The following is a 25,828-nucleotide window of genomic DNA, read 5'->3' on the forward strand; positions in this document are numbered from 1 at the left end:
CTCTAATAATTTTTTTCTCTTTTATAAAAAACAAAACAAAACACTATTTTCTCTCATTATTCTAGGCACTTCCCAAGAATTTTGAGGTTTGAACCAAAGGCCTAATTCTGAAATAATCCACTCTTTAAAAATGTCTTAGGTCATAGTAGTTTTAGAAGTTTTAGTCCTGTGTAATCTTGGATCTAGCAAAATGGATAATTGCAAACTTGGATTAACGAAATTTTAAAGCATTTATGTCCAGCCTCAAATACTATTTATTGTATTATATTTATCTCTCTGTTTTAAAAGATTTTATATTTAAAATTTGTATATGTATGCAAGCATGTGCTCATGTACAGGTGTTCATGTAGGCCAGAGGTGGAAGAACTCCTTGGAGCTGAGTTTCACACAGTTGTGAGCTACCCGATGTGGATACTGGAACTGAATTCAGGTCCTTTGCAAGAATGGTACATGTTTTTAACCACTGAGCCGTCTCTTCAGCCAATTACATCACATCTATTTCTTCAAAAAAGCAATAAAGCCTGTCACCATTTAATCGCAGTTTCAGCTTAAAAAAAAATAAATTTGAAATATATTTTCTTTGGTTAGTGGTAGGTAAATTATAGTGGTTAGATAGGACAGGAGTAAAGCAGTGCCATGTTTATTATGTCAAACTGTGCAGCTTAAACTTGAGAAATTAATATTTTACAAACTGACAGATCTCTGTGAGTTTGAGGCCAGTCTGGTCTACAAATCGAATCTAGGACAGCCAAGGTTACACAGAAAAACCCTGTCTCAAAAAACAAAACAAAACAAAACAAAACAACCCCCCCCCCAAAAACCTTCAGTGGCAGTACAAATTTTTTCTGAGAGTATTTTTTGTATATTTGAGATCAACGAATTTAGATGAAGAAACATCTTTTCTTTAGATGGTTAATTTATTCATTGTGTGTGTGTGTGTGTGTCAGTGTCAGACAGAGACAGAGAAAGACACACACACACACACACACACACACACACACACACACACACACACACGGGTAGCTGGGCGGGAGGGGGAGGGGAATCAGGAACACTGGCTCTTTGTGATTTGGGGTATTTCCCAAGTGGAGGAGAAGGGGGAATCAGAAGGATGTACCTAAGTATCAACAGACCAGCATGCGGGCGGGGACAGAGATGAATCTTCTCTAGAAACCTCTAGAAGATGAGCATGCTTACAGTCAGTCCAGGCAGTTGCAGCTCTCTTGAGCTTCTGGTGACATGATCAAAGCTCATGTTAAGCCAGAGCTCTGGGATGGGCTTGGAGCGGCTTGCTGAGATAGAGAGGTTGGGGTGCTGATTCTGGTAATTACAAGCTGGGCTTGTAGACCCTGGAGCTATACCCCTAAGAATTTCTCCCAGGCTCTGGTGCCTTCTTTCTGTCATGTGCAACGTCTCCAGATGGAAGAAACTCGGGACTAACCTTATAGTTTCGATGTAAAAGTCACTGGAAAACATAACCACCTTTTAATTCTGCGGTTGAGTGGCAGTAAGAGCACAGCTTATCCATCAACTGTCACTGCTGTCATTCACCAGAGATTGTATCTTTCCAGTGTGGATCTCCATGTGCATCAAGCCCGTTCTCCTGCCCTCCAGCCTGTGGGAACCAACACCCTATGTTCTGTAGCGGTAAGTTTGAATAATGCAGGCACCTCATGTAAGTAGAATCCTAGAGGGTGTTGTTTGTTTGTTTGTTTGTTTGTTTGTTTTTGGCGGGGGGAAGTGTTAGTTTACTTTATCCATGCTGTAGTGTGTGCTAATTCTTTTATTATTATTATTTTTTTTTTTTTTTAATGGCTGAAAAACATTCTATTGTAAATTGGGTGTGGCAGTGTAAACCTGTAATTCCAGCACTGGAGAAATGGAGGCAGAGGGACCGTAAATTTAAGGCCAGCCTAGTCTACATTATTACAATGAAATAAATCAAAATTCCAGAGTGCACCATTTTATGTCCCTACCAACTCAGCAAGAGTTCAGTTTCTGACAGCGCACGTTTTCTGCTTGTTAGTAGTGTTGCGCTGACTGGGTATGGACTTACATGGCACTGGGGTTCTGTTTGGACTCCCACAATGAGTAGAGCTTCTAATGATATTTTCGTGAACGTCTGTGAGTCTTTTCTGAGGGAATGACCAGGTCCCTTGCTCATTTTTTAATTTTGTTGTTGAATTATGGGATTTAAAAAAGTATGAATATTAATCTCTTTTGGTATTATTGTTTCCAAATATTTCCTCCAGTTCTTTAAGTGACTTTAAAAATAGTTGGTTCTTTGACAGTTTTCATACATGTGTGCCATATATTTTGGTCATATTTGCTCCTGTTACCCTCTTCTATCCTCTCGCTACTCCCACTGAGCCTCTTCTTTGCAATAAGCTCCCTTACTGTTTTCATGCCTTGCTGTGTATGCGGTGTGAGTTTAATTAGGGTTTCCTAGTGAGAACAGGTGGGGATTATTCACTGGATCATGGGTGACTTCACAGTGGCTCTCCCACTACTGAAAGGGGATTCCCCTCAAAGGGACACAGCTCTTGAATTGTGTCCCTTCTGATGTACAACAGCTTTGACATAGAACCCTTTCTTTTGATTTTCTTTTTATTGTTCCTACCTTTGTTGTTTGCAGCCGAGAATAAATTGCAAAATTCAGAGGCATAAGTTTTTCCTATTTTATGCTAATATTTTTATAGTTTTAGTTCTTAAATCTGGGTGTTTGAAGAACATTTAGCAGTAACATTTATGCATGACATGAGATTTTTTTTAAAAAATCACTCTTTTGCAGAAATTCTCCAGCACCATTTACCAAAAGCTGAATGCCTCCAAAGCACGGATTCTTTCCGCGGATGTTTCCAAAGCTGCTGGTTACCGTTTCAAAGGTTAAACAAATAATGATTAAGTTGCGCATCACTTAAGGTAGATTTTGACCCCTTACAAGTTGAACAGTACTGAAGATCTAAGATCATTGACAGTCTTCAGGAAGGGAAAAATACTTAAGCCTTCTTGGAAGGATTGGAAAGTTAAAGAATATACTGCTGGTCAAAGTACAGCCGCCCGGTTTGCTGCTCTCAAATTCCCCCGCCTTAGTTGGTTCCAGTGGTCTCCCTCTTGCCTGACAAGCTGGGAGGCTGCTGAGGAACATGCCCTCATATTTTCTCTGGGGTTTTGTTACTTTCTTGGTGATAGCCGGATTAGATGGCGAAGTTGGACCTCTTGAGCAGAAGCCACAGAAAAGGATCGCTGATCTCCACCAGTAAGTAGACATGTGCCTTATTTCTGCTTGCGGACCGGGGTATCTTCTCGCTGTCTGTAACAAATAAGAAGCAAAGTAGAAGATCGGCGCGTCTGGAGGGAAACAGAGACGTGAAAAAGCCAACAGGGACAAGATTCGGCCTAGTAGGAGGACTTGCTTTTTTATTTACAAATATTTTTTTTTGCCCACTTCTGAACGAGTCACATCTGCAATTCTTGGGAAATATCATTAAGAAATTCTCAGGGAAATAATGATTGGCGAACAGAGATTTGGACGCGTTGAATGCAAGGTGAAAATATGTACAGCAAGTCTATTATTATTCAGCATGAAACTTGGTGTAAAAAGTAAAACTAGGGTGGGCAGTGGTGGCACACATTTTTAATCCCAACGCTCAGGGGACAGAGGCAGGCAGATCTTTGTGAGTTTGAGGCCAGCCGGGTCTATAGCGTGAGTTCCAGGACAGCCAGGGTTGTTACACAGAGAAAGCTTGTCTTAAAAAAAAAAAAAAAAAAAATTAGATGTGCTAATTACTGACAAATCTCTGCTTGAATTGTCTAGGCCTCGGATGACTTCGGAGGGTGGAAACTTAGTGTTTCTTACGAGCGCTGCCCAAAACATCGAATTTAGAACTGGATCCCTGGGGAAAGTCAAATTAAATAACGAAGACCTTGGCGAATGTTTACACCAGGTAACGCACCAGGAAAACGCAGAGTAGCTTAGTTGACCAGCTCAATATTAGTTGGCACCTTGAATCCTGAGCAGAGAGAGCACAAATGGGAAGATAAGTTCTTGAAAAGAAGCTTATAAAAGCTTCGCGGCGGGAAAGAGGGGCCAATTCCAGAAGAGGAGGTTCATGGTGCAGGGCCAGATTTCACAATCCAGAAGAGATCCAGAAAGTAAACCTCAACTCCCCTGACAGGCGGGCACAGATGTGCTGGGCAGCACTGTGGCCACTGCAGAGTGGTCACCTCCTCTGATGCTTTTTTTTTTTAATGCTTTTGGTACTCAGTATTGGCAACAGCATGCTGTGTATCACCCGTAATGTTGGAGCCAGCATTCAGAGCTGCGCCTGGCTCTCACACTGTGTACTGTGTCATTCTACCCTCAGGACTGCCCCATGAAGGTGCTTATTATTACTCCATTTGTGAGCTACAAGTATGGGAAATCTGCTTAATATCCAGAAGATGCACAATGAACACTTGAGGGCAAGATTTAAAATTCAAAACGTCTCATTCAAAAATCATATATATTTATGGTATTGGGGGGCAGGTTGAATCCAGGGATTTTACATGCCAGGCAAATTCTGTATCATTGAGCTAAAACCCTCTGCCCACCATGCTTCTTAACAAGCACCCTCAAGTGTTATTCATTATGGGGAAATGCATACAAGAAAGCATGTTGCTATGGAAGAGAGTCAAATAAGTTTTGCAATATCTATTTTGATCTAATTATTATTGTACATGGTATTGCTCTGGAGTTTATAATAATGAGGTTTTAGTACTTGTTCCCGTAAAATTGATTTTTTTCTTTTTTTACTATTGCTATTTTCCTTTTTCTTCTTTTCTTTTTAAAAATTAGATCCAGAGAAACAAAGATGATATTATAGATTTAAAAAAGAATACAACTGGCCTTCCTCAAAATATACTTAGTCAAGTCCAGCAGCTTAACTCCAAGGTAAGGGGGGCACATGCATTGCATGTATGGTAAGAGTGAGTGAGGTCTTCTCAACCCAACTTTGTAAGTAATGTTCTTTTCAGGTGACATGTCAATTCTGCCTCATCTTCGGCTGTTTATCATTATATTGTGAACTTTGGGGTTAAGTGGCATAACTGCAGTGGAGGCTATGGAGTCGAGGTGGGAGAAGGCAATACGTGCTATGGCACACATTTGTTGCAAGATTTGGCTTTGCTCAAGTTTTGATAGTGTGTCTCTTATCCATGGAGGGGGTTATCGCTGTCATTTGTGCCCTTATCACCATGTGAAAGAAGCAGTGAGACAGCTTATCAGGGGGGTGAACTTCCTTTTAAAAGACCTTTAAAAATTTACAGGAGAAAAGGACTAGGATGCTAGAGACCCCAGAGGGGAGAGGAATGAGGAGGGGAAAATTAATGAATGAAAGCCAAACAAAGTGGGTCTCTAAGGGCTGAGCACAGCGAAGCCTAGTGCCGCAGGTGGGGGTCTGCGCGCTGCCTAACTGATGTATTTTTTCCCCACTGCTACAGCTCCTGGATCTTGAAAGAAATGTTCAAAGTTTACAGCAGGTAAGTACTGTGACCAGTTTCAGTGCGCTTTCAGTCAACTCCACATAGTCACTGAAAATATATAAACAACATTTCTAAGGTAGAAATGGCTGCTGCTCCTCTGTTACTCTAGTTAGTACTCAGGAGGCTGAGCCCAGAGGATTGAGGGTGAATCCAGCTTAGGATGCACAGGGAGCTACAGACCAGCTTGTGATACAAAGTGTGACCTTGCCTGAAAAAATCGTTAACAGTCAATAGTTTTATTTTAAGGGATAGATGATGGATATCAAGGACTTGATTTTCTATTGTTTGATTCCTGTCCCTGAGGATGTCCCCTAGGAGGCCTGTGAGGACCCAGGGCATTATGTCACCCTAAGGTCACTCAGAATGTGAGATCTTCTCTGAGTCACAGCCCTTAGGCTCTTCTCTTTATTGCCCTACTTTAGCCATGTTGCTGTGGGCTTACTTGTGTACATTTGGTCAGCTAGTGATCCCCCAACTGGCACCAGTAACTAGGTTTCAAATAGCCACATGCCTCTCTGAATTGAGCTCAGAATTCTGGGCGTGTGCACAGTGTTCTCAGTTCCTTAAAGTCTCACTGGCTGGCAGTTCAGCTTGAAACATTTCCCCAGAGCAAATGCACTCTACCTTTGGCATGTGTGTGCCCAGCTATGTACGTTTATGCTTCTCGCCTTCCTTGCAAGTAACCGGCTAAGACTTGTATTGAAATCTCAACCTTCTGCCCAAAGAAATATATAGAATCTATACATCCCACTTAATAGTGTCTGCTCTAACGGTCACACTTTGTTTCCGTAATGATTTGATCATTATCTCCTACTTTGGGAGTTAAGTCTGATGAACAAGTTCACATTCCTTTTTCATCACATTGACAATGGATTGTACCTCAGCCTTCATCTCTTCAGGGAATAGCTGAGCACATGAGAACGAGCAAGCAAGAAACAGTGCATGTCCAGGAGCAAAGCCACGTGGGGTTTTCAAACTCCTGTAGTGCTTCCCAGTTTCACTACTGGTCAAGAACTGGAGATTACGGTCAATGAGTCTCTGCCATTCTCTTCCCCACCACTCAGGAAGTTTTTAATGATTTCCAATGTCCATTTCTTTCTGGTTTTGCATAGAACGAGGTCAGCACAGTCTCTGCCACGCTTCATCATCTTCCTCCTGACTGCTTACTCATTTCCCTTCCTGCTTCCCTCTCCTTGCCCCAATCTCTGGCTTTTAATCCCTAGACAGCATTGCTTCTATTCACTGGAAAACTCCTAAATTCGTGGCAAACGTCCTTCATAATGTCCTATGGTACTTTCACAGACAAGGCTCATTATGGCTCTGGAAGAAAGACAAGTGAAACATGGGAAGACAGCGGGGTTCAGAATGAGACATATGCATGTGCAGTCCTGGGACTGATGACAAGGGCAGAGAAAGAACGGTTTTCCAGTGCACGGCAAAGGGCCAGTTGGAGATCTTTGAGTTTTGTCCACAGAACTAAGTTGATCTCCTCTGAGCCTTTACACATGTGCGTGGATGGTACAAACATTGTCCCTGTCTTAAACAGAATTTTACTAAACCCAATACAGTAAAATACCTCAACTGCATCATTACTTGCCCTCTATGAAGCAGTTGCCTCTGCATCCCCAAGTCTTTACAAGTTGTACAGAATTGAAATGGTAGCTGACGAAGGGTGAGATCCCCAGCTGTGTGGACAAAGGTAGGACTGTTTTGCTGTTCTGGTCTAAAAGCGGTCAGGTGAGCAGAGGGCAAAAGGTGTATCTTGGCTGGCCACATTTCAAACAAAGGGGCTTGGAGAGAAATGAGTTCAGTCATCTGAGCCAATGGCAGCAGGGGTGGTAATAAAAGATGATCAGTTTTCAAAGGCTTATCTAGAGGTGCCTGAGATAAGACCGCAAGGCCAAAGAATGGATATTTCCATTTCATTTTCTTAGTGCGGTAGAAACACCCATTCTTATGTCCACATTTAAAGCCTTTATTCCGGTCTAGTAGCACATGTGCTTTCTCTCATGAAAGATGCGCGCTAAGGAACAGAGAATTTTCGTTGTCACCCATGTCTAAACTATACAGAGGGTTAAGGAATATGAGCTTGCTTGATATTTTCACAAGAGAACTGACTTGAAGGGGAGTGTGAGTCATTGGAGGAAGTCTGGAGGAAGCCCTGGAGGGTGAGGAGAAACCCACACCCGAACTTAGCCTGCCGTTCACTCTGGGCCAAGGACAAGTATCGGTCTCTCACTGCTGTAACTGCCCTGTTGTTTTTCAGAATGTGGAGAGAAAAGTTTGCAGTAGCAATCCCTGCCGCAACGGTGGCACCTGCGTCAATCTGCACAACTCTTTCTTCTGTATCTGCCCTGTGCAGTGGGAGGTGAGTCATTTGGTCCTCATTTAGAAATCAAAGAGCCACTGGCCAGTGAGCCGGCGGTGGCTTCTCTGGACTCACTCAGGCATATCTAATTATTCACTAAAGTTTCTAGGATTCTGTGGCCTCACAAGTCAGAATGAATTGTGCCAAAGTGTCAGAGTTGATTATTTAACCCACCGAGCCCTGCACCATCTTGAGCAACTCTCACAAGCGGAGAAGTAAATGGTAGGGCCTGATAGCGGTTAGCGCTGACTTAAATAGTTCAGCATTGGAAAGCATGGGCTGAAGCTTGGAGTATTCTTGCCCTCATTGAGCAGTAGTGAGGATCCTGCTAGTGTGGACATCAACAGGAAGATCACTAAGTAGCTATCTCCAAGCACACAGCCTCGTCTATGTAAGGACTCTCCTCCTGTGACCACTGTGCTCTCGTGAGAAGCTCCTTGGTCCCATTGGGTCCAACCTGAATTTTAGAGAAATCTTAGCACAAGATTGATGTTATTAATATTGTGCTTGACTTTATTAAGGATGTACTGTCCACATATAAGTCATTAAGTATATCATGTGACTATTAATCCAGAAGTGCCCATGTCCTATGGTGCCTGACTGGGTTCTTTACATCTCTGCAGGGTCTTTTCTGCTCAGACGATGTTAATGAGTGTGCGGTTTACTCAGGAACGCCCTTTGGCTGCCAGAGTGGATCCACCTGTGTGAATACACTGGGGAGTTTCAGGTAACTTAATTTTTAAGTGTCAAGTGTATTTCTGAAGGACAAGAGCAGCAAATAATTAAAAGTATGCAGATTAATTTCTATAGTACCAGAAAAACTAGGCACCCCATGGGGGTTCATTGGATTTTACTGAACATAGTCATATTTTTCCTTAAATAAATAAAAACCTTTCACCCCATGGAGAAATTATGTTGACAGCATCCCTGAGGAAGAAGAAGGCCATTGTGATGGCCACAGAGCAGTCAGAAGGCATGGTGCATGCTGAGCTGATGCCTGAGCAGGAGTCAGAGCCTACGTAAAAGGGCGGCTTCGAGATGAGTTGGTGCGGAGGGGGTCACAGTCCAGCATTCCAGTGTCCCTGCACTGTGTGCATTCCATGTGTTCATTCCACGTGCTTGCAAGCGTACAGTTGCACTAAGAGTGGTTCATTCACTATGTATGAGTGTTGACCAAAACAAATCAGACTGGCGTAACATTCAGAGAATTGATTAACTCACCCAGGCACAGTCCCCAGGCAGCTTGACTCCTTTTCAGATTCGTGTTCTGTCAAATGATTCACTCACGACATTCTCCACATCACCTCACCTCGTCATAGTCTTTCCCAGGAAACCATCACTTAAACGGAACCAGATGGCACACAGCCTCTGTGTTCCCACTGTACTTGAGCAGTATTGGTCATTAAAGGCACCTCCTGATAATCAAGTCACGGCGTTTATGCCCGATCCTTGTCAGATTTACTAGTGTATGGTTTCTTGATATTACTTTTGAGAAGAATGTGATGTCATCCTTTGCTATATTTTGGCTGATGGCCTGTGTCCGTGTGGATCCATAAGGATTAAAAAACTAGTTCTGCTACTGCAGGAACTGCTAATCGCTCTGCAAAATAACCTACCATGATTAAGGAGCAATTACTCTCTCTTCCCTGTGCCCCTGGTGTCTTGTAACAGTATCCTGAAGAAATGAGTGTTGGAATTTTGCTTTAACCTCTGTCATCTCGTAACACATTTTCTCAAAAGTTAGCCACAGTCCTTTCATTCCTTTAATCTGAGCTTTAAAACTTTGGTTCACTCTAGGTTAATAAATTTGACTCATGCAAGCTTCCTTTAGACATATTTATAAATTCAATCATTGTGCAAAACCCAAAATGACAGCCTCTATTTTAAGTCTAACACTGTTGTCTGAGGAACCTTATTATGGGACATGATGAGTGAGGCGTTAACAAGAGCCGCAGCTTGGAAGGACACCCAGTGAACTTGTTTGAGGACTTTGCTGTTTGGACTTTGGATCTAATTGAAATGCCCAGGGCCACTGATGTCATTCACATTCTGCCTATGGCCTTCATTCCCTTGAAAGCATTATCAAATGGTTTCTGTTTATGGCCATTTATCAAGCAGAATTTCCAATTGGAGATATCAGTGACAAGTGTCCCAATCTGACTTTTAGCACATATAACTGTGTGCCTCCTCAGGATCCAGTACCATCCCAGAGATTAGACAGCATTCCAATCTTTCTTTATCATCACCATCTTTTGGTGCATTCTGGGCCAGTTGAATGATGGGAGCCATTCACAGAAGTCATTGGTGTTGTTTCTCAGAGCAGTATTTTTCATGTGCATCCTTTTCAAGATGGAAGTGGGTGGGAAGGAAATGAGAGCCTGAAGTATTATTCACAATGTACAACTCTCCATTGCATGTCAAGGTTGAGATACACATGAGAGAAGAAAGAGGAAGGGAGCAAATGACAGGGAAGAAAAGAGAGAGAGAAAGTGTTCGTTGTTTCTTGGAGGTAGCATCCCTTTGTAAAACAGTATTGGATTCGCTCTTGTTCCCCATGTGAAGGGAAGCACAAGAACTTCTGCTGATTCTGGACTGTTTATTGTCTCTAGTCACCATCACTCATAGATTTGCTGGAGACATTGGAGAGCAGAATATTTAACTCTCTTCTTCTAGATGTGAGAGTAGTTTATGAGGCCTTGAGAATCCCAATTAAGTAAATATATCCTATATGAATTCAGGTGTATCCCAGTAACTTGTGTGTACATGCTCCTGTGTGAGTATGCACACAGGAGTGTGCATGGATGCACATGTATGTGGAAACCAGAGAACAACCTCAGACCTCTTTCCTCACATGCCACCCACCTTGTCTTTTGTCTTGGTGCTTTGTCTGCATGTATGCCTGTGTACCAAATGTATGCCTGGTGCCTGCAGAGGCTAGAAAAGGAGGTTGACTCCTTGGATATGGAGTTACAGATGGTTGTGAGCTGCCTTGTGGGTGCTCTTAACTGCCTACCCATCTCTCTAGCCCCTTACCTAGTTTTTTGAGACAGAGTTTCTCATTGGCCTGGAAAATGCCAAGTATACTAGGAAATCAAGTCCCAGGAGTCCAGTTCTCTCTGCTGCCCCAATACTGAGATTTTAAGCACAAGCCACTCTGCCTAGGCTTTTTTTTTTTTTTTTCCATCTCTTTTTAAACAGTGAATTATGGGCATTGAACTCTGGTCTTCTTGCTTACAAGAAAAGCAATTCGCTGGCTAAGCCATTACTCCACCCTCAAGTAACATCTTGAAGGGATACAATAAAATATATAATATTCATGAGCATAAAATTTAGTCATTGCTCTGTGGGTCTGTATGTAATAAAATAATGAACATTTAAATAATTTCTTGAATCCTGTTAATTATGTTAGGTTAAAATGCTTAGTAATAAGAAGTTTCACTGAAACTAAAAACCCCTTAGGGAAACCACATGGATTTCATAAGGAAAAACGTGACCTGCTGTCGGATGATCTGGGTCTGCAGTGTGTGGGTGTGGTCAGCAAAAAGGGCTCCATGTGGGGTGCCTCAGTTAAAAGATCTTTGTGAGTCACTTTAGTTAGAGTGAATGGAATTCCTGCTTAACAGTTAATAATTCATAATTATGAATTCCTTTGAGAAGATGAGGTACTACACAAGTACTAATTGGAATCCCTGTCTCATAGACATTTTTGGCAAAAAAAAAAAAAAATCTTTCTTAGAGTGATGAGTGTAAGATAAAGGAAAACTTTATCTGCTTTTACTAGTTTTTGTGTCTTGAGTCTTGCTCCCAGCTACTATGAGAGCTAACAGAAAGATAGATTTGGTGTTATTGTCTTCACTGTAATAGTTGCTCTTGATTGTCTCCTGACTTGCTTTATATGTAAGACAAGCTCTTGGGGTCGTGCATGGCATATGTTCTAAGGGTACAGACCTACAAGGCTTTCTAGGAAGAAAACAAGCACATGATACTGATTTGGTCCATCTTCTTTTATCTCCATATTATTGGCAGCTTTTAAAGCAGTGAAGTAATGAAGACAATCTCAGTTGGTATCAGATTGTACTTAGGTATTAATTTTATTATCTCTTTCAGTTACTCAGTGTGCAGATATTGAGCTATAGACTCTCAGTTAACTAGGACTATGGAAGGATGTTTGCTGTCTTCTAAACTGACAAGTGCATTTATAGTTTTGAAGGCTGAAAAGCCTAGTTTTATTCTACTAGAATGAATACAACAATAAAAGACTTTTTACAAGAACTAGGGCTTGAGAGATGGCTCAGGAGGTAAACACACTTGCAACAAAAACCTGATGACTTCATAGGATCCCTCGATCTTATGGTAGCAGAGAACTGACTCCTGACTTCAACTTGCACACCATGGTATGCATGTACCCACATCTACACATTGTACACACATACACACACATACTAAATAAAACTTAAAAGGAATTAACATCAAAGGCGTCAATACTACTAAGGTAGTTTTAAAATATACAGATGGTTTTATTATTGCTTCATAAGTATTTATATGACGAATTACTCTTTTCCTTTAAAAGGCCATATTGAGTCACTTTGAAAATATATTTCATATGCAAATGCTGTTGCATTTAAAAAGACACACAATTGCAAAGTCTTCCCAGTCACTTACTTTACCCCTGGGAACAGAAATGTAACATGGACAAGTTATAGAACTGGAGTAAAACAGACCTGGGCTTCTGTCTCTCTCCCTTGCGTATTGGTTCTGTGTCTGTAGGCAGTCCTATTTGCTGCATACCTGTCAAATATGATGAACATGCTTGCTTTTGAAGATCATGGCAAGGAAGCCTAAATCTTACTTGGTTTATTTGCTCCTTCTCCTTCTCCTCTTCCTCTTCCTCCTTCTTCCCCTCCTCTTCTTCCTCTTCTTCTTCCGCCTTCTTCTCTTATTATCTAAATTTAAGTGAAATAAGTCTACTTTGTATCTGATTTAAAAGAGTATAAGATTAGTGTCCACTCATCTCCAAGTGATAATGGCTAGGAAGCAGGAAGTGAGAGATAAGGAGAGAGGGGTGCCTTGGGGTGCATGGCCACAGTCTCCTCTGGCACCCTAAGTCATTTCCCACTGCTTAAGTACTTAGCTATAAGGGAAAAACTTCCTAGAGAGGACTGCTTTTTCAAGAGGAGTCAGAGAGGTGAATGGTTAATATATTCGCTCAGGATTTAAATTTGCATCATTTGTCCCAGAGGTTCCCAAACATGCTAATACCCATCACACAGAAAATGCACTTAGAAAAATTTGTAATAATTGGTTCTGAGTTGTTTTATTTTTATATGTCAAATGTATGGAGAAAGAAGAAAAATATTTAGCAATTAATCAAATGCTTAAATATGTATAAGAAATGCTCAAAAATAATGTAATCCCAAACAGTACAATTAAATTCTCTGGATGAGTACTCGATAAGAGGAAAGAGAACAGGGAGTAAGGGAAAGTGTGGGAAAGGGTGCATAGCTGTTGAATAGGGAGCTAGCATCCAAGTGTAAGCTTAATCACTAATTATTATTAATTCATCATCTGGGCTTAATGAGAAAAGAAATCTTGGCATGCTCATCGATGTAATTTATTAATTAAGTAAGTTTTGTATAATTATGTAGTAGTGCTATAAATTGCATGGATCATACTTAGATATTTTACAAAATATTCATTTACCTAAACTAGAAATTGAACTGTCTTCTGTATTTTCAGTTGGTAAGTCTGGCAGCTCTATGTGGTAGCGCATGGTGTGGCTCCCTACACCCTACTGTCCATGTGTGGCAACACACATTGATCTCTTTTTATTTGGAAATGACCAAAGGTGTCACCCTAGTAACTGTTTCTGGGTCCAGCTATGGCATGCCTTGTTCTGTATCTAGGCCTGGCTTCTGCTTGTTTTCAAACTCACTTCTTCTACTATTATTACCCACACTTTGACATCTTTGGTACCTTAATGCATATTGCTAAAACAACAATTCTACGTTGTCAGAAACCATCTTTTCCAGAACCATCCGAAACTAGCTTAACATTGCAGGCAGCAGAGACAGGCATGCCCTGCAGATTCTCCCTCATTCTTGTCTCCGACATCCGCAATGACATTTGTGATGAACCTCTGAACTTGGCTCTTTCACTGTCTAGGATGTGCTCACACTTAGCCTATGTGAGTCCTTCATCCCTTACCACACATCCCAACACCTGTGCTAACACCTTACAATCCCCCTTTCTTACTGCTTTGCAGATACAGAACTAAACCAGCAACTTAAAGAGTTACAATAACTTATGTGTGTTTATTTATTTATTTATTCACTTCACATCCCAATCATAGCCCCTGCTTCCTCTTTTCCCTGTCCCACCCTCCCTCCCTTTTTACTCTATCCCACTCCCCTACTCCTCAGAAAATGGGAGCCCCTCCACCAACCCACTCCAGCACATCAAGTCACATCAGGGCTTAGCACCTCCTCTTCCCCTGTGGCCTGGTGAAGCAGGCCCGTCACAGAGAAGTAATCAAAAAACAGGTGACAGAGTCCATGTCAAAGATGGGCTTCATGTGAGTCCCCTAGTAAAGGTAGTCCCAACAACTTAAACAAACTTTTCCTATTTGATTTTTGTTAATCTCACATTTTCTAGTTACACAGCACCTCCGGTATTCAGGTATCATATGACAGTTACATTTTGTTATGCATTAAAATATGGCTGTGAAGGAAATGTCTCATTACCGACTACATCTCTTTCTGACAGAATAGGATTGTCCTCTGTAATATAAAGGCACCTAGCATAGATCATCACCTGTGCTGCAGGATGAATTCTGAGTGAACTTGCTGATCTTTCCTTTTCCCTTCTTGAATGAACTCCATCACCATGTTTTACAGACATCTGACCTTTGAGAGTGCTGCTTGATGATGAGATCAAAAGAATTTATTGCTCTAATCCTATAAAACATTGAGCCATGATTCTCTTAACAGTTGATTTGAAAAGATGACACATGCACTCAATGCTCCTGCTTGGAGAAGAATCGAGGAACTTTATTCTAAGGCTGCAGCTGACAAAACTGCAGTGCTGGTTTATTATTAACATTATTGCTTTGCCAATAGACAGGTTCTGTTATTAAGAACACAAACCCTGACCTTGTGCTCTTGTATAACCAACAGATGTGACTGCACGCCTGATACGTATGGACCTCAGTGTGCATCTAAATTTAACGACTGTGAACAGGGCTCTCAGCAGCTCTGTAAGCATGGCATCTGTGAGGACTTAGTGCGAGTACAACATGGACAGGTAGGTCCCTTTCCCTCAGTGCTCCCCACACTGGCTCACTATGCTGGTACACAGTCCTCAGCAGCATAGCGCTACATGTGGCTTCAGAGACTTCAGAAGTCAAGTCCCTTCTGTCCCTTAGCAGGATACACACAGGCAAAGAGAGAGACGACTGACACAGAAAACAACTCAGAAATAGAAAATAGGTCTGCCCTGCAAAATATGAGCCTTCTTGCTATTCCTTCATAGATCTCTCTGTGAGGCATGGCCTCCTGGCCTGTGGGTTAACAGTGAGTAGATATGCAAACAATACAGGTTATGTCTAGATTTGTCTGGCCTTGAGTCCTGTGAGTGGTGCAGACTTTATGGGTCTAGACCTCTGGTGTTCCTCTTTGCTCTGGGTCCTAGATACCTAATGCTCAGGGTAGCTTGGCCAGTTTTGATTTTATAAGAATTTTAATTGCTTATTTTTAATTCATTTTAAAAAAATTCTTAAGTGATAGAAAACTGTTCCTTCTAGTAGTAGGGGAGTAGGGGAAGGGATGAAGGGAACAGTGGAAGGAAGAGAAGAGATTTTTCAAAAAGGAAATGATTGTCCAAAGTCTGTGTCTACTTGAGTGTTTATCCTTTTAAATATATACCTGACTGAGTTCATTGACTTTAATTACAGCTTTAGTTATTGTTACTCTTTCCTGGGCATCTTTGGGATAAATTATAGGATACTCTTATCCTGAAATACAGATGTTCCTTTTCCATGGTCCAGTCTAAATGTTCAAATCACATGGGAAGAGAAAGAGAAGCCACTCAAGGGCCCTGATGTAAATGAACATTAGAGGACAAGCAGCTCAGGGATTAGGGAGATTTTCAGAGACATTTCTCCTCTCTTCCTGGTTGTCTTTATTTACTTTATTTTTTTTTTTTTTTTCCTGACAGCCAAATTTTAACTGTATCTGTGATGCTGGGTGGACAACAACGCCAAATGGCAGTTCCTGCACAGAGGACAAAAATGAATGCACCCTCCAGCCTTCTCCTTGTTCAGACCTTGTGCAGTGTTTCAACACGCAAGGCTCCTTCTACTGTGGGGCCTGCCCAACAGGTACTTTTTGGGGGGACACATGCTAGGCTCTGAATACCACACAGACAAGGTAACAGAGTCGGTTTTCCTCTACCACTTGTATAAGAAGGTCATTGTTCGGAGGTGTCTAAATCTAGCTGCACGTCCTACTCGAGAGCATCTTACTGTTAGAACAGGTCCCTGATGCAGTCAGAGATTTTCCCAAGAGTGTACTAACATCCAACTTTGGGGACCAACTGGACACAGAATTTGAAGGGTCTAATCTTGCCTGTCAGCTGGTAGTTAAAAGCATGTAGTATATAACTCTACTTCTCCTACCAACCAGTTATTTGGAAGTATGGGGCAATTCTTTGACTGCTTTGTGTCTCTGCTACAAACCAGTAGTTGTTGTTTGGAGTGTTGTTGACTGTCCTATAGCCTTGCTGTAAATAGAGGTGCCCTGCTTCCTCAGGTCCGAGGAAACTTTAGGGAAACCCATTGTGTTGAGCTGCTGAAGACTCTGAGCCCTGATCTCACACAGTGCACATAACTACATCATCATGCCACTCAGCACAGACATGCAGGGCATGTGCCATGAGCAAAGCCCTGTGCTGTGATGCTTGTTAGCTGTTAACCAGACTCCACAGGCCTATGACGCAGCAGCGTTCTATTCCTGGGTATATTTAGAGAGTGGAGCATACATGGCAGACCACAACAGTTCTCTTTTCATGCAAATGTCATGAAGGTGCCTTCTAAGCATAAGCAATTGTTAGGGTTGTTTACATTTTGTACTTTTTTTCCTTTTTTCTTTTTTTTTTCAAGACAAGGTTTATCTGTGTGGCCCTGGCTGTCCTGGACTCACTTTGTATACCAGGCTGGCCTCAAACTCACAGCAATCCACCTGCCTCTGCCTCTCAAATGCTGGGATTAAAGGTGTATGCCACCATCACCCAGCTAGTTGTTTAACATTTTAAATAGAAGCTGCTGAGGCTTGGAGAGATTAAATAACTTCTCCAAGTACACAAAGCTTATACAAGGCCAGATCCAAATTCCGTTCTGCGTGGCCTTGGATCTAGCTGAGCTGTGGAGTACTCCACCACTCCATCACACAAGGCACCTGTGCATCTAGAGCTGCATCTAGAGACACAGTTTAGCCTCTCTTCCTGCATCTCAGGGAGCAGACCTTACAAATAGCTGACTTCTTGAAGGTCGTTTCTGATGGCAATTTTTAAACTGTAGATGTCAGGTGAATGGTTTGAATTACAGGACAGGTCGTGTGTGCGTTTAATTCTTCCTATTGGAAGAAAACAAAGGGCGACAAAAACTCATGAGAAAGAAATTGAGAGTAAAGTTTTTGTTTTTGTTTTTAATGACTCTATTTTTCCTGAATTTTAATGGCTCTATATGTTTCTTATAAATGTAGGGGACTACAGCTATACCTGTAAAAAAGGTGGAGCCAAACATGCTCTAATCTGGCCCATCCCTAGGCCTAGAGTGCATTTCCCTCAGCCCTGCCCTGTGCACTCACCCAGGCTCAGACTTCATTTCCTTAACCCAGTTGATGAAATTACCTGACTTAAATGTGACGTTATAAACATGCCAAAGGTTTGAAGAGATTTAATCAGGGTTACTATGATTATAGCGAATCATGAGAGTAATACTAATGTTATGATTGACTATAATTGGGATATTTAAGTGATATCTCTCTTCACCTTCAATCTCATTCTCCATTTTTCTTCACTTGTAGAAGTATAGGTATGGCTTTAAGCAATACCTTCTGCCAGACTGCTAGTATGACCCAAATTCTACATATTAGTCTATAATTTGTTGTATACTATTAAACTATGCATGGGGAAAATTTCTCAATGTGTGTATGTGTACAGATGTATGAAAATGCAGGTGTATAAACATTCCTAAAATTACTTTTATAATTTAATGTCATTGCTGAATCTTAAGGTGCTTAATTGCAGTAGGTGTCTTCTTATATACTTTATAATATGTTGATAGTTCAATCTATAAAGACTAAGTTTCAAGAAGTAAAATTACTTGCTAATGTATTTACTTTTTAAAAAATTAACGAGTGCCGCCAGATCTCATTCCAAACTGGTCTTATTAGCATCCAATCAACAGTTTACAGGTAAACCCCATTTACCTACCATTTTGCCAGAATTAGATTTTATACATTTAATATATTTTTGACAACCTATTAGAATATTTCATTTTCATCTATAGCTTTGTGTAGAACAAAGTCATATTCATTATTTTTCATTATTCTTTAAATTTTTATTTTACTTATTCATTTTAACTGGGGGGTGGTATATGCCATAACATACCTATAGAGGTCACAGGACAAGTTGGAGGGAGTTCTCCTTCTACCATGTGGATCCCAGGCACTGAACTCAGATGGTCAAGCTCAGTGGTAAGCATCCTGACCTGCTGAGTCGTGTTGCCAACCCAGAACTATTTCCAGTATGCCTTAACTCTCTGTATTTCTTCCTTGTTAGGTTGCTAGGAAGTGCTAATCTTCCAAGTCTTCTCATTTTTTTCTAGGCTGGCAAGGAAATGGTTATGAATGCCATGACATCAATGAATGTGATGTAAACAATGGTGGCTGCTCCATGGCTCCACTTGTCCCCTGTCAGAACACGCCTGGATCTTTTGCTTGTGGGAACTGTCCACCAGGTACTACACCAGGCTTCCTGATGCCACCACAGCCAATGCATCTCAAGTGGAATCTGTGTTCACTTCAAAATGATTTCTAAGAAAAGGACTGGGTCAGGTTGTTTAACTTACAGTGTAGATGCAGTAGCATGCAGTAGTGCAGCAAACTAAGAACGGGATAAAAACAGTGTCGGCAGCAACAGCAAGTAGTGAGAAAACACAGGGCTGGGAAATGCTTCTGTGAGAATCTTTAGACCCATCATTCCGATGTTCCCATGCATAAGTATTTATTTAATATGTGTACCTGTGGACTGTTCACAGATAAGGCTCACAGACATAATACATGTTATTTTCCCCCTTTTGTTTTCTGTAAGAGGTCATTCTAGTTGACCTCTAGTTTAAATAAAATTAGTCTCCAATAAGGTCAGAGAATTCTAAGCAATAAATTGACACCTTTGGTTTTATATATACAAAATATATTATATATTTTTATTGAAAATGATACATTAGACACTTTAGACATCTAATTCACCTTCAAGGACATCAGCCACTGCAGTGTCAGTTGCCTGGATTCTCATCTCAGACCGGTTGTCTTTCTCCTATGTTCTCTCCATTGCTCCTCACCCCCTGCTGTGCTTTGGTCAGGTTTCAGTGGTGATGGGAGAGTGTGCAATCCCTTGGACATCTGCTCAATCAATAATGGAGGCTGCTACCCAGATGCGACCTGCACCTCATCCCCTGGTCTAGGTAATGACTCATCCCTCTGTGTCCTTGGATGTTTTAGTCAAACAATTCCACGTTCTAAAAATAAATCCTTTCTTATTGAAATTGCTTTGGGGGACACAGGCTCACTCGATAGCCTATCTGACCTTGAAATCATACAATCCTCCTGCCTCACCCTCCCTAGCGCTGGTGGTATAGTCATGAGTTACCATTTTGACCTTATAACAAAAATGTAACCTATCTCAGATACCTACACATCTTGAAATGCAACAATCTACTAACCCTTGAATGATCTACTTTGACTAGAAGTTGCTTCCCATGATAATTAAGTCAAATAATCAAGTAATGACTTTAGTAAACAGGAGGGAGAGAGGAAAGAAGACATGGCATCTTCTTCGATGACTTTTATTTCTATGCCATTGGCTGGAATTGTGCCACGTGGCCACACCTGGCAGCAGAGACCATATAGCATTTATTTCAAACATGATGGATCCAGGCAAAATAAGGAGTTTGCTTCTAAGGAAGGGGAATTGGATTCAGGGTGATCTACTGCTATGGTACTGCATACACGAGGGCTAAGTTATGTATGCAGCAACACATCTCTCTGAAAATTGTCTCACCGTATGCCGCGGCCAGAAGTCTGTGAGGTGTTTGTTTAGCCCAGCTCTGGCAATCATAGATACTATTTTTTGTCTTGATCCATTTTATAGCCAAGAGTTAGTTGCTTAGCCCTGTGCTTTTGTGTGACTAATGAATAATAATGTTCACATTTTTATTGATCAGGTTTTCTATTTTTCATATGCATTGCTTCTTTGTTTTTTATCAGTTTGCGATTTTTGCATGTACTGAGGAAATCATCTTCCCATCTGTGTTGTGTTTTGTAACACTTTGTTCATAGCATACTATTCTCTAGGTTTTATACTAGTGTTTTTTATTTAGAGGCTTAAGAATTTTATCAACAAAGAACAAAGCAATTTTCTTCTTTTTTCCTTCTTTTCTTTTCAGTTTTCTTAATTTTCTTCCCTTAGCTTCATGTTGAGAAAAGTCTTCCCTATTGAATTCTTTACAGATCATTTAGTCATATTCCTCTTATGTTTTCTCTTGATATATCAGGGTCTTTGACAGTTTTAGAATCTATTGTTCACTTATGTACCAAACCTAGATGAAGTTTTCCAAATGGATAAACCAAACTTCATCTATGACAAATTCTGTGATCTTTTAAATTTTCACAAATGCATTTTAATGTGTATATACAGATGAGAATATGAACACAGGTCTATGCATTTGCCTTGTACACATCCTGCAAATATGAGGGACCAAATGCTTCTTAAGTGATTAATAGCATAGTGAGGTACTCAAGAGCAGAGTGCCTCAGAGAAAGCCACGTGATCTCTCCTTTAGTTCCATCACACTCCTGCCTGACAATGGCCAAGACAGCTCATGCCTCTTACTCCAGTCCTCCTTTGTGTGAGCTTGGGGTGGTAATAGCTGGCATTGCACAGAGTTCTTGAGAGACCAAAATGAAGCAAACACTTACGAAAATAATGTTTTTATGGACAGGACTGGTTGTGTCTTAGATGATGTGAGGGGGCTTCTCGTGTTCTTTACTGATCCTCACTGCAGCCTGCGACCTTGCCTGGGGAAAGGCAGCGATGTCCAGACACAGTGTAGCAGTGGCCGAGTCCTTACACTATTTCCCCTCAGCAAATACTTTTAGAGAAATAACTTCACAAAATAACATATATTTATGCAGGAAGGATACCCGTATGTCTCATTTTTTAATGCAAATCTTGTAGGCACTGTGACCAGAGGGCATGAGAGCACCACTGTCTATTTATGTTGTACATTGATCGTGTTACATAATTTATCCCATTTGAATTCTTCAGCAAGGTTGTCTATCCACTCTCATCAGTGTTTGCTGGTGGAGGAATGTGTTTAAATTAATCATCATATTAATTTTCATGTATTATTCCAGCTAGTTTATAGTGATAGGAACAATGTAGTCTGCAGTAACATGTGACCTTCAGTGATTAAGGAATCTGAAAGTCTGTGGAGGTTACATTTTTGTAGAATTTTCTAAAATACATAAAGGGGTTCTTGTTTCTGGTATTACAGAATAAAATTGAAATTCTGGATGTTTTAATATTATCTTTAACTTTTTATCTCACTTATAATTATCAATAGTACTGAAAGAGTCAATCATTAAAAAATTTTGGCCAATTTTCCCCACTGATCACTTAGATTGTCATTGCTTGAATTTTCTAACATTGAAGTAATGAGATTAGAAAAACTGTTGAAGAAACATTGGTATTTGGATTTTGTTTATTGTGTTACTATATTGTTTTAATCTGTAGCATCACTGAAAAATTCCTTTGAATGTGTCACAGTGTATTTTTAATGAAATAGTGCATAGGTGCAGTCTGCATGTGCATGTGCCTAGAGCATGAGGCCTGCCCAGTTCATGCTAATCCCGTGCTAGCCCTGGTGCCAGGTCCACAAAGTTTCTCTGGACTCTTCACACTCAAACTGTGTCTCCTTGGTCCTGACAATCTGTGTGCACTCTAGTATTATCTGTAAAGGTGTAAATATTTATTAAAGGATCTGTTTATAGAGTTATCAGGAGGATTGAGCAATGTCTCTCTATGTGTAGACACAGACATACAGATTGCTTGCAACAGATGCTGTTGCCATAAACTTCTTATTTTCTACTGAAGAAAGATCCTTTTCTGACAAAGAACTCCCATTTTCTTTTTCCATATTCCCTTCTTATCTGTGTGTAGCCTTAGACCATCTGCAAAAAGAAATGAGAACATGATTACAAACATATATATATATATATATATATATATATATATATGTGAAATTAGAAACATTTAGTGTTTTGTTTTAAGATAAAAAGGGAAAAACAAAGATTCTTGTCAGTTTTCCTCTTGCTTTGTCTTGGCTACCCACAGGAATAAATGCACATGGCATTGGTGGATTTTTGTCTAGACACCAGAGTGGAGTTCCATGATTGCCTCTGAACCAAGGATATCTGCACTTACACATCCATTTTTATTTCTGAACAGGGTCTTTCTTGCCTCTCTGCACCTGCCCCCATGGATATACAGGAAATGGTTATGGGCCTAATGGATGTGTGCAACTCAGTAATATTTGCTCAAGTCACCCGTGTGTAAATGGACACTGCATAGTGAGTCTTGCTATTCCTGGGGAGATAAACACTTGAAATAATCATATCTTAAACATTTTATTTTGTATGATTCATAAGTTTTTTGCGGGGGGGGGTCTTTCTTTGTTTATTTTCTTGTTTCTTTGTTTTGTTCTTCTTGAGACAGGATTTCTCTATGTATCCCTGGCTTTCCTGGAACTCAGTCTGTAGACCAGGCTGGCCTCAGACTCAAAGATCCACTTGCCGCTGCCTCCTGAGTTCTGGGATTAAAGGCATGCACTATCACCACCTAGCCATAAATTTTGAGGAAATGATTCAAGCTTTATGTTAAGGTGTCTCAATTTCAGGTTACAGATAGGTAGTAACATGGTTCCCAGAAAAACTAATGAGCCAATCAGTTGCTTTGTTTAAAGCTTTATTTATTTACTTACTTATTTATTTCAGGTGGATATACATGTTCTTGCATGGACTTGTGTGCTCCATGTACATGCATTAGGTGCCTGCTGAGTCAAGAGTGTGTCAAGATTCCTTAGAAGTAGACTTACAAGCAGTTGTGAGCTGACTGATGTGGGTGCTGGGAACTGAATTCTGGTCCTCTAAAATGCAGTATGCTCTTTAAAACTATGAACTGTATCTGCAGCCCCCATTTAGTTAATTTTTTTATCAATGATTTTCAAAATAGTAAGGAAAACCTATAGTTTTATGGAAATAAATATGACTCAATATACTCAGTAATTAATGAATTTGTCTACTAGAAAATATACACGGTAGCTCAATATCTGTTAAATATATACCTTATGTTGTCACTTTTTCATGATTTGAGTTTGTTCTGTTATATTGTCTATCCATTTGATTCATAGTATAGTTCTTTTATTTTCTTCTTAGGAAACAGTATCTAGTTATTTCTGTAAGTGTGATTCCGGCTGGACTGGACCTACCTGCACAGAAAACATTAATGAGTGTCTGAGCAGCCCCTGTTTGAATGGGGGCACCTGCATTGATGGAATCAATGGCTTCACTTGCGACTGTCCGAGCTCCTGGACTGGGTATTACTGTCAGACCCCCCAGAGAGGTATGGAAGGCATTCCATCAACCACAGACACTCCCAGCTTAGAGCGATCCTTAGGTTATTTGCATATTTGCCAACATAACCTGATTTTTTCACAAGTTCAGATGCCCAGAAGTAGGTTTCTCCATGCAGAAATATCATGGACTTCACAAAGTGGGTATTTATAATCCTTATTTTAAAAAAAGAAACATTTTTCTTTAAAAATATTGCTAGTATGTTCTATGTTGAGTATATTCTTTCACAATGTACCATATACTCAGGAACTTCCCTTTCAGTTTTCCGAGGGCCACTTCCTGCATGGTGGGCATCTAAAGCTCACAGAGCACTCTTGACTTTACTTTCTTATTTACTGATAACACTGCTTCTTCCCTGCCCAGTTAATCAAGGTTTAGATTGTTTTCCATCTGTCTTCCCTGAACAATCTTCACTCTATCCATATCACCATATATTTCTCTAGTCCCCTATAAATATTCTCACTTCAGCCAGTTCTTTTCCTACTTAATCCCATGGGCTACATGAGTATTGTCACTTGTTCTTTTATCTGCGATATTTCTTCTTATGACTCCTGAAACTCCTCCCCCATTTCCCATCCAGATGCATCTCATCCTTCAACATATCACTCAGATTTTTCAGACACATCTCCTCTCACTACTCCATGCTCTCTGTTTTTGAATCAGTGCATTCATTGAGGTGTTACCTTGTGTTTAGGACAATGATACAGTCCTCTCCACTTGTCTGCTCACCAGGTAGACAAGGAGCTAAGACTACCAGAGAGCAGCAGGAAGGTGGCTGCATAAAATGCAAGGATTAAGGTTGTGATTAAATCATGTGGGGGAAAGTCTAGCTCATCAAAGTCTGGAGAACAGTAGACAAAGAAAATAAAGGAACCAACTAAATTTGTAGAAAGTGTGATGGGAGTGAAATGGACTGTGGCTACAAGGAAGGTGTGGTTTGATGTCAACAGAAAAGGACAGGAAGAGGAAAGTGTGGGCTGGAGGTGCCTCTTTTCTTCCTTTTGATAATCTATGAAAAACACAGTTTTTTTGTTTATGTTTTTTTCCCAGCTTGTGGAGGGCTCCTCTCAGGGACCCAAGGAAGTTTTGCTTACCGGAGCCCCAATGATACTTATGTTCATGATGTTAACTGTTTCTGGGTTGTCAGAACTGATGAGGAAAAGGTAAACATAGTAACCATTGTCTATGAGCAGATCTCACTTGTACATTAAAAAATATGATCCATGTGACATGTATCTGCATGTGTATATACACATGTGAAGTACATATGATAATTCCATTCTCACATTTTGGATATTTACTATGTTCTGGGCTTTCTCTAATGTTATACAAATTCTTTGAAATAAACAATCTCTTCATTTTACAGTTGAAATAATAGAAACTAAGAAGAGCTTTGTATTTTTAATTTTTTAAAATACTACCTAGTTTAAGAGAAACAGATGAATTTTCAAGTCCTGCTTGATTCCAGAGTCCCTTTCCTTCCTTCCTTCCTTCCTTCCTTCCTTCCTTCCTTCCTTCCTTCCTTCCTTCCTTTCTCACCCACCCACCCTCTCTTACTTCTGGTAAAGAAGGATTCCCAACATTGGTTGTTTAGCTGCAGGCCAGTAGTTAATCTAATCTGTAAGATTATGCTGTTACTGAAAATGTAGTATTTGAAGATGACCACTGACATCAGTGGATTGTCGTGATACGTGGCAACTGGTATTCAGATGGCTTCCTTAAGGAGTATCCATTCCATGCCAGATATCGTATACTTCATAAACAGCAGTGTACTTTAAACTCTAAAAAGCTAGCAATTATTAAACTCATTATACACACACACGGAGCCTAGAGCGTTTGAGACATTTGTCTCCAGATATGTGTATTTTTGAAATGGCATATGGTTTTTAAGAAGCTTAGCCTCAGGCCTTCTGACTCCAAAGTTCATGACTCTGAGCACGACATGAACACTTAAAACTAAATGTGAGCC

General features: G+C 40.5%; 1 protein-coding gene across 1 annotated transcript in view; it reads left to right on the top strand.

Annotated features, from left to right (window-relative positions):
• Positions 1-2,791: 2,791 nt before the first annotated feature.
• Positions 2,792-25,828, top strand: part of Cubn (cubilin) — a 212,550-nt gene continuing 189,513 nt past the window's right edge. The window contains exons 1-13 of the mRNA XM_051151301.1: positions 2,792-3,259; positions 3,818-3,947; positions 4,838-4,933; positions 5,482-5,520; positions 7,790-7,891; positions 8,515-8,618; positions 15,064-15,190; positions 16,103-16,265; positions 18,774-18,905; positions 19,530-19,631; positions 22,676-22,797; positions 23,662-23,848; positions 24,910-25,022. Coding sequence (XP_051007258.1) covers positions 3,147-3,259; positions 3,818-3,947; positions 4,838-4,933; positions 5,482-5,520; positions 7,790-7,891; positions 8,515-8,618; positions 15,064-15,190; positions 16,103-16,265; positions 18,774-18,905; positions 19,530-19,631; positions 22,676-22,797; positions 23,662-23,848; positions 24,910-25,022 — 1,530 coding nt within the window. The 5' untranslated portion in view covers positions 2,792-3,146. The remainder of the gene's footprint in view (positions 3,260-3,817; positions 3,948-4,837; positions 4,934-5,481; positions 5,521-7,789; positions 7,892-8,514; positions 8,619-15,063; positions 15,191-16,102; positions 16,266-18,773; positions 18,906-19,529; positions 19,632-22,675; positions 22,798-23,661; positions 23,849-24,909; positions 25,023-25,828) is intronic.

This window comes from Acomys russatus, chromosome 9, assembly GCF_903995435.1.
Source record: "Acomys russatus chromosome 9, mAcoRus1.1, whole genome shotgun sequence".
Classification (NCBI taxonomy): Eukaryota; Metazoa; Chordata; class Mammalia; order Rodentia; family Muridae; genus Acomys; species Acomys russatus.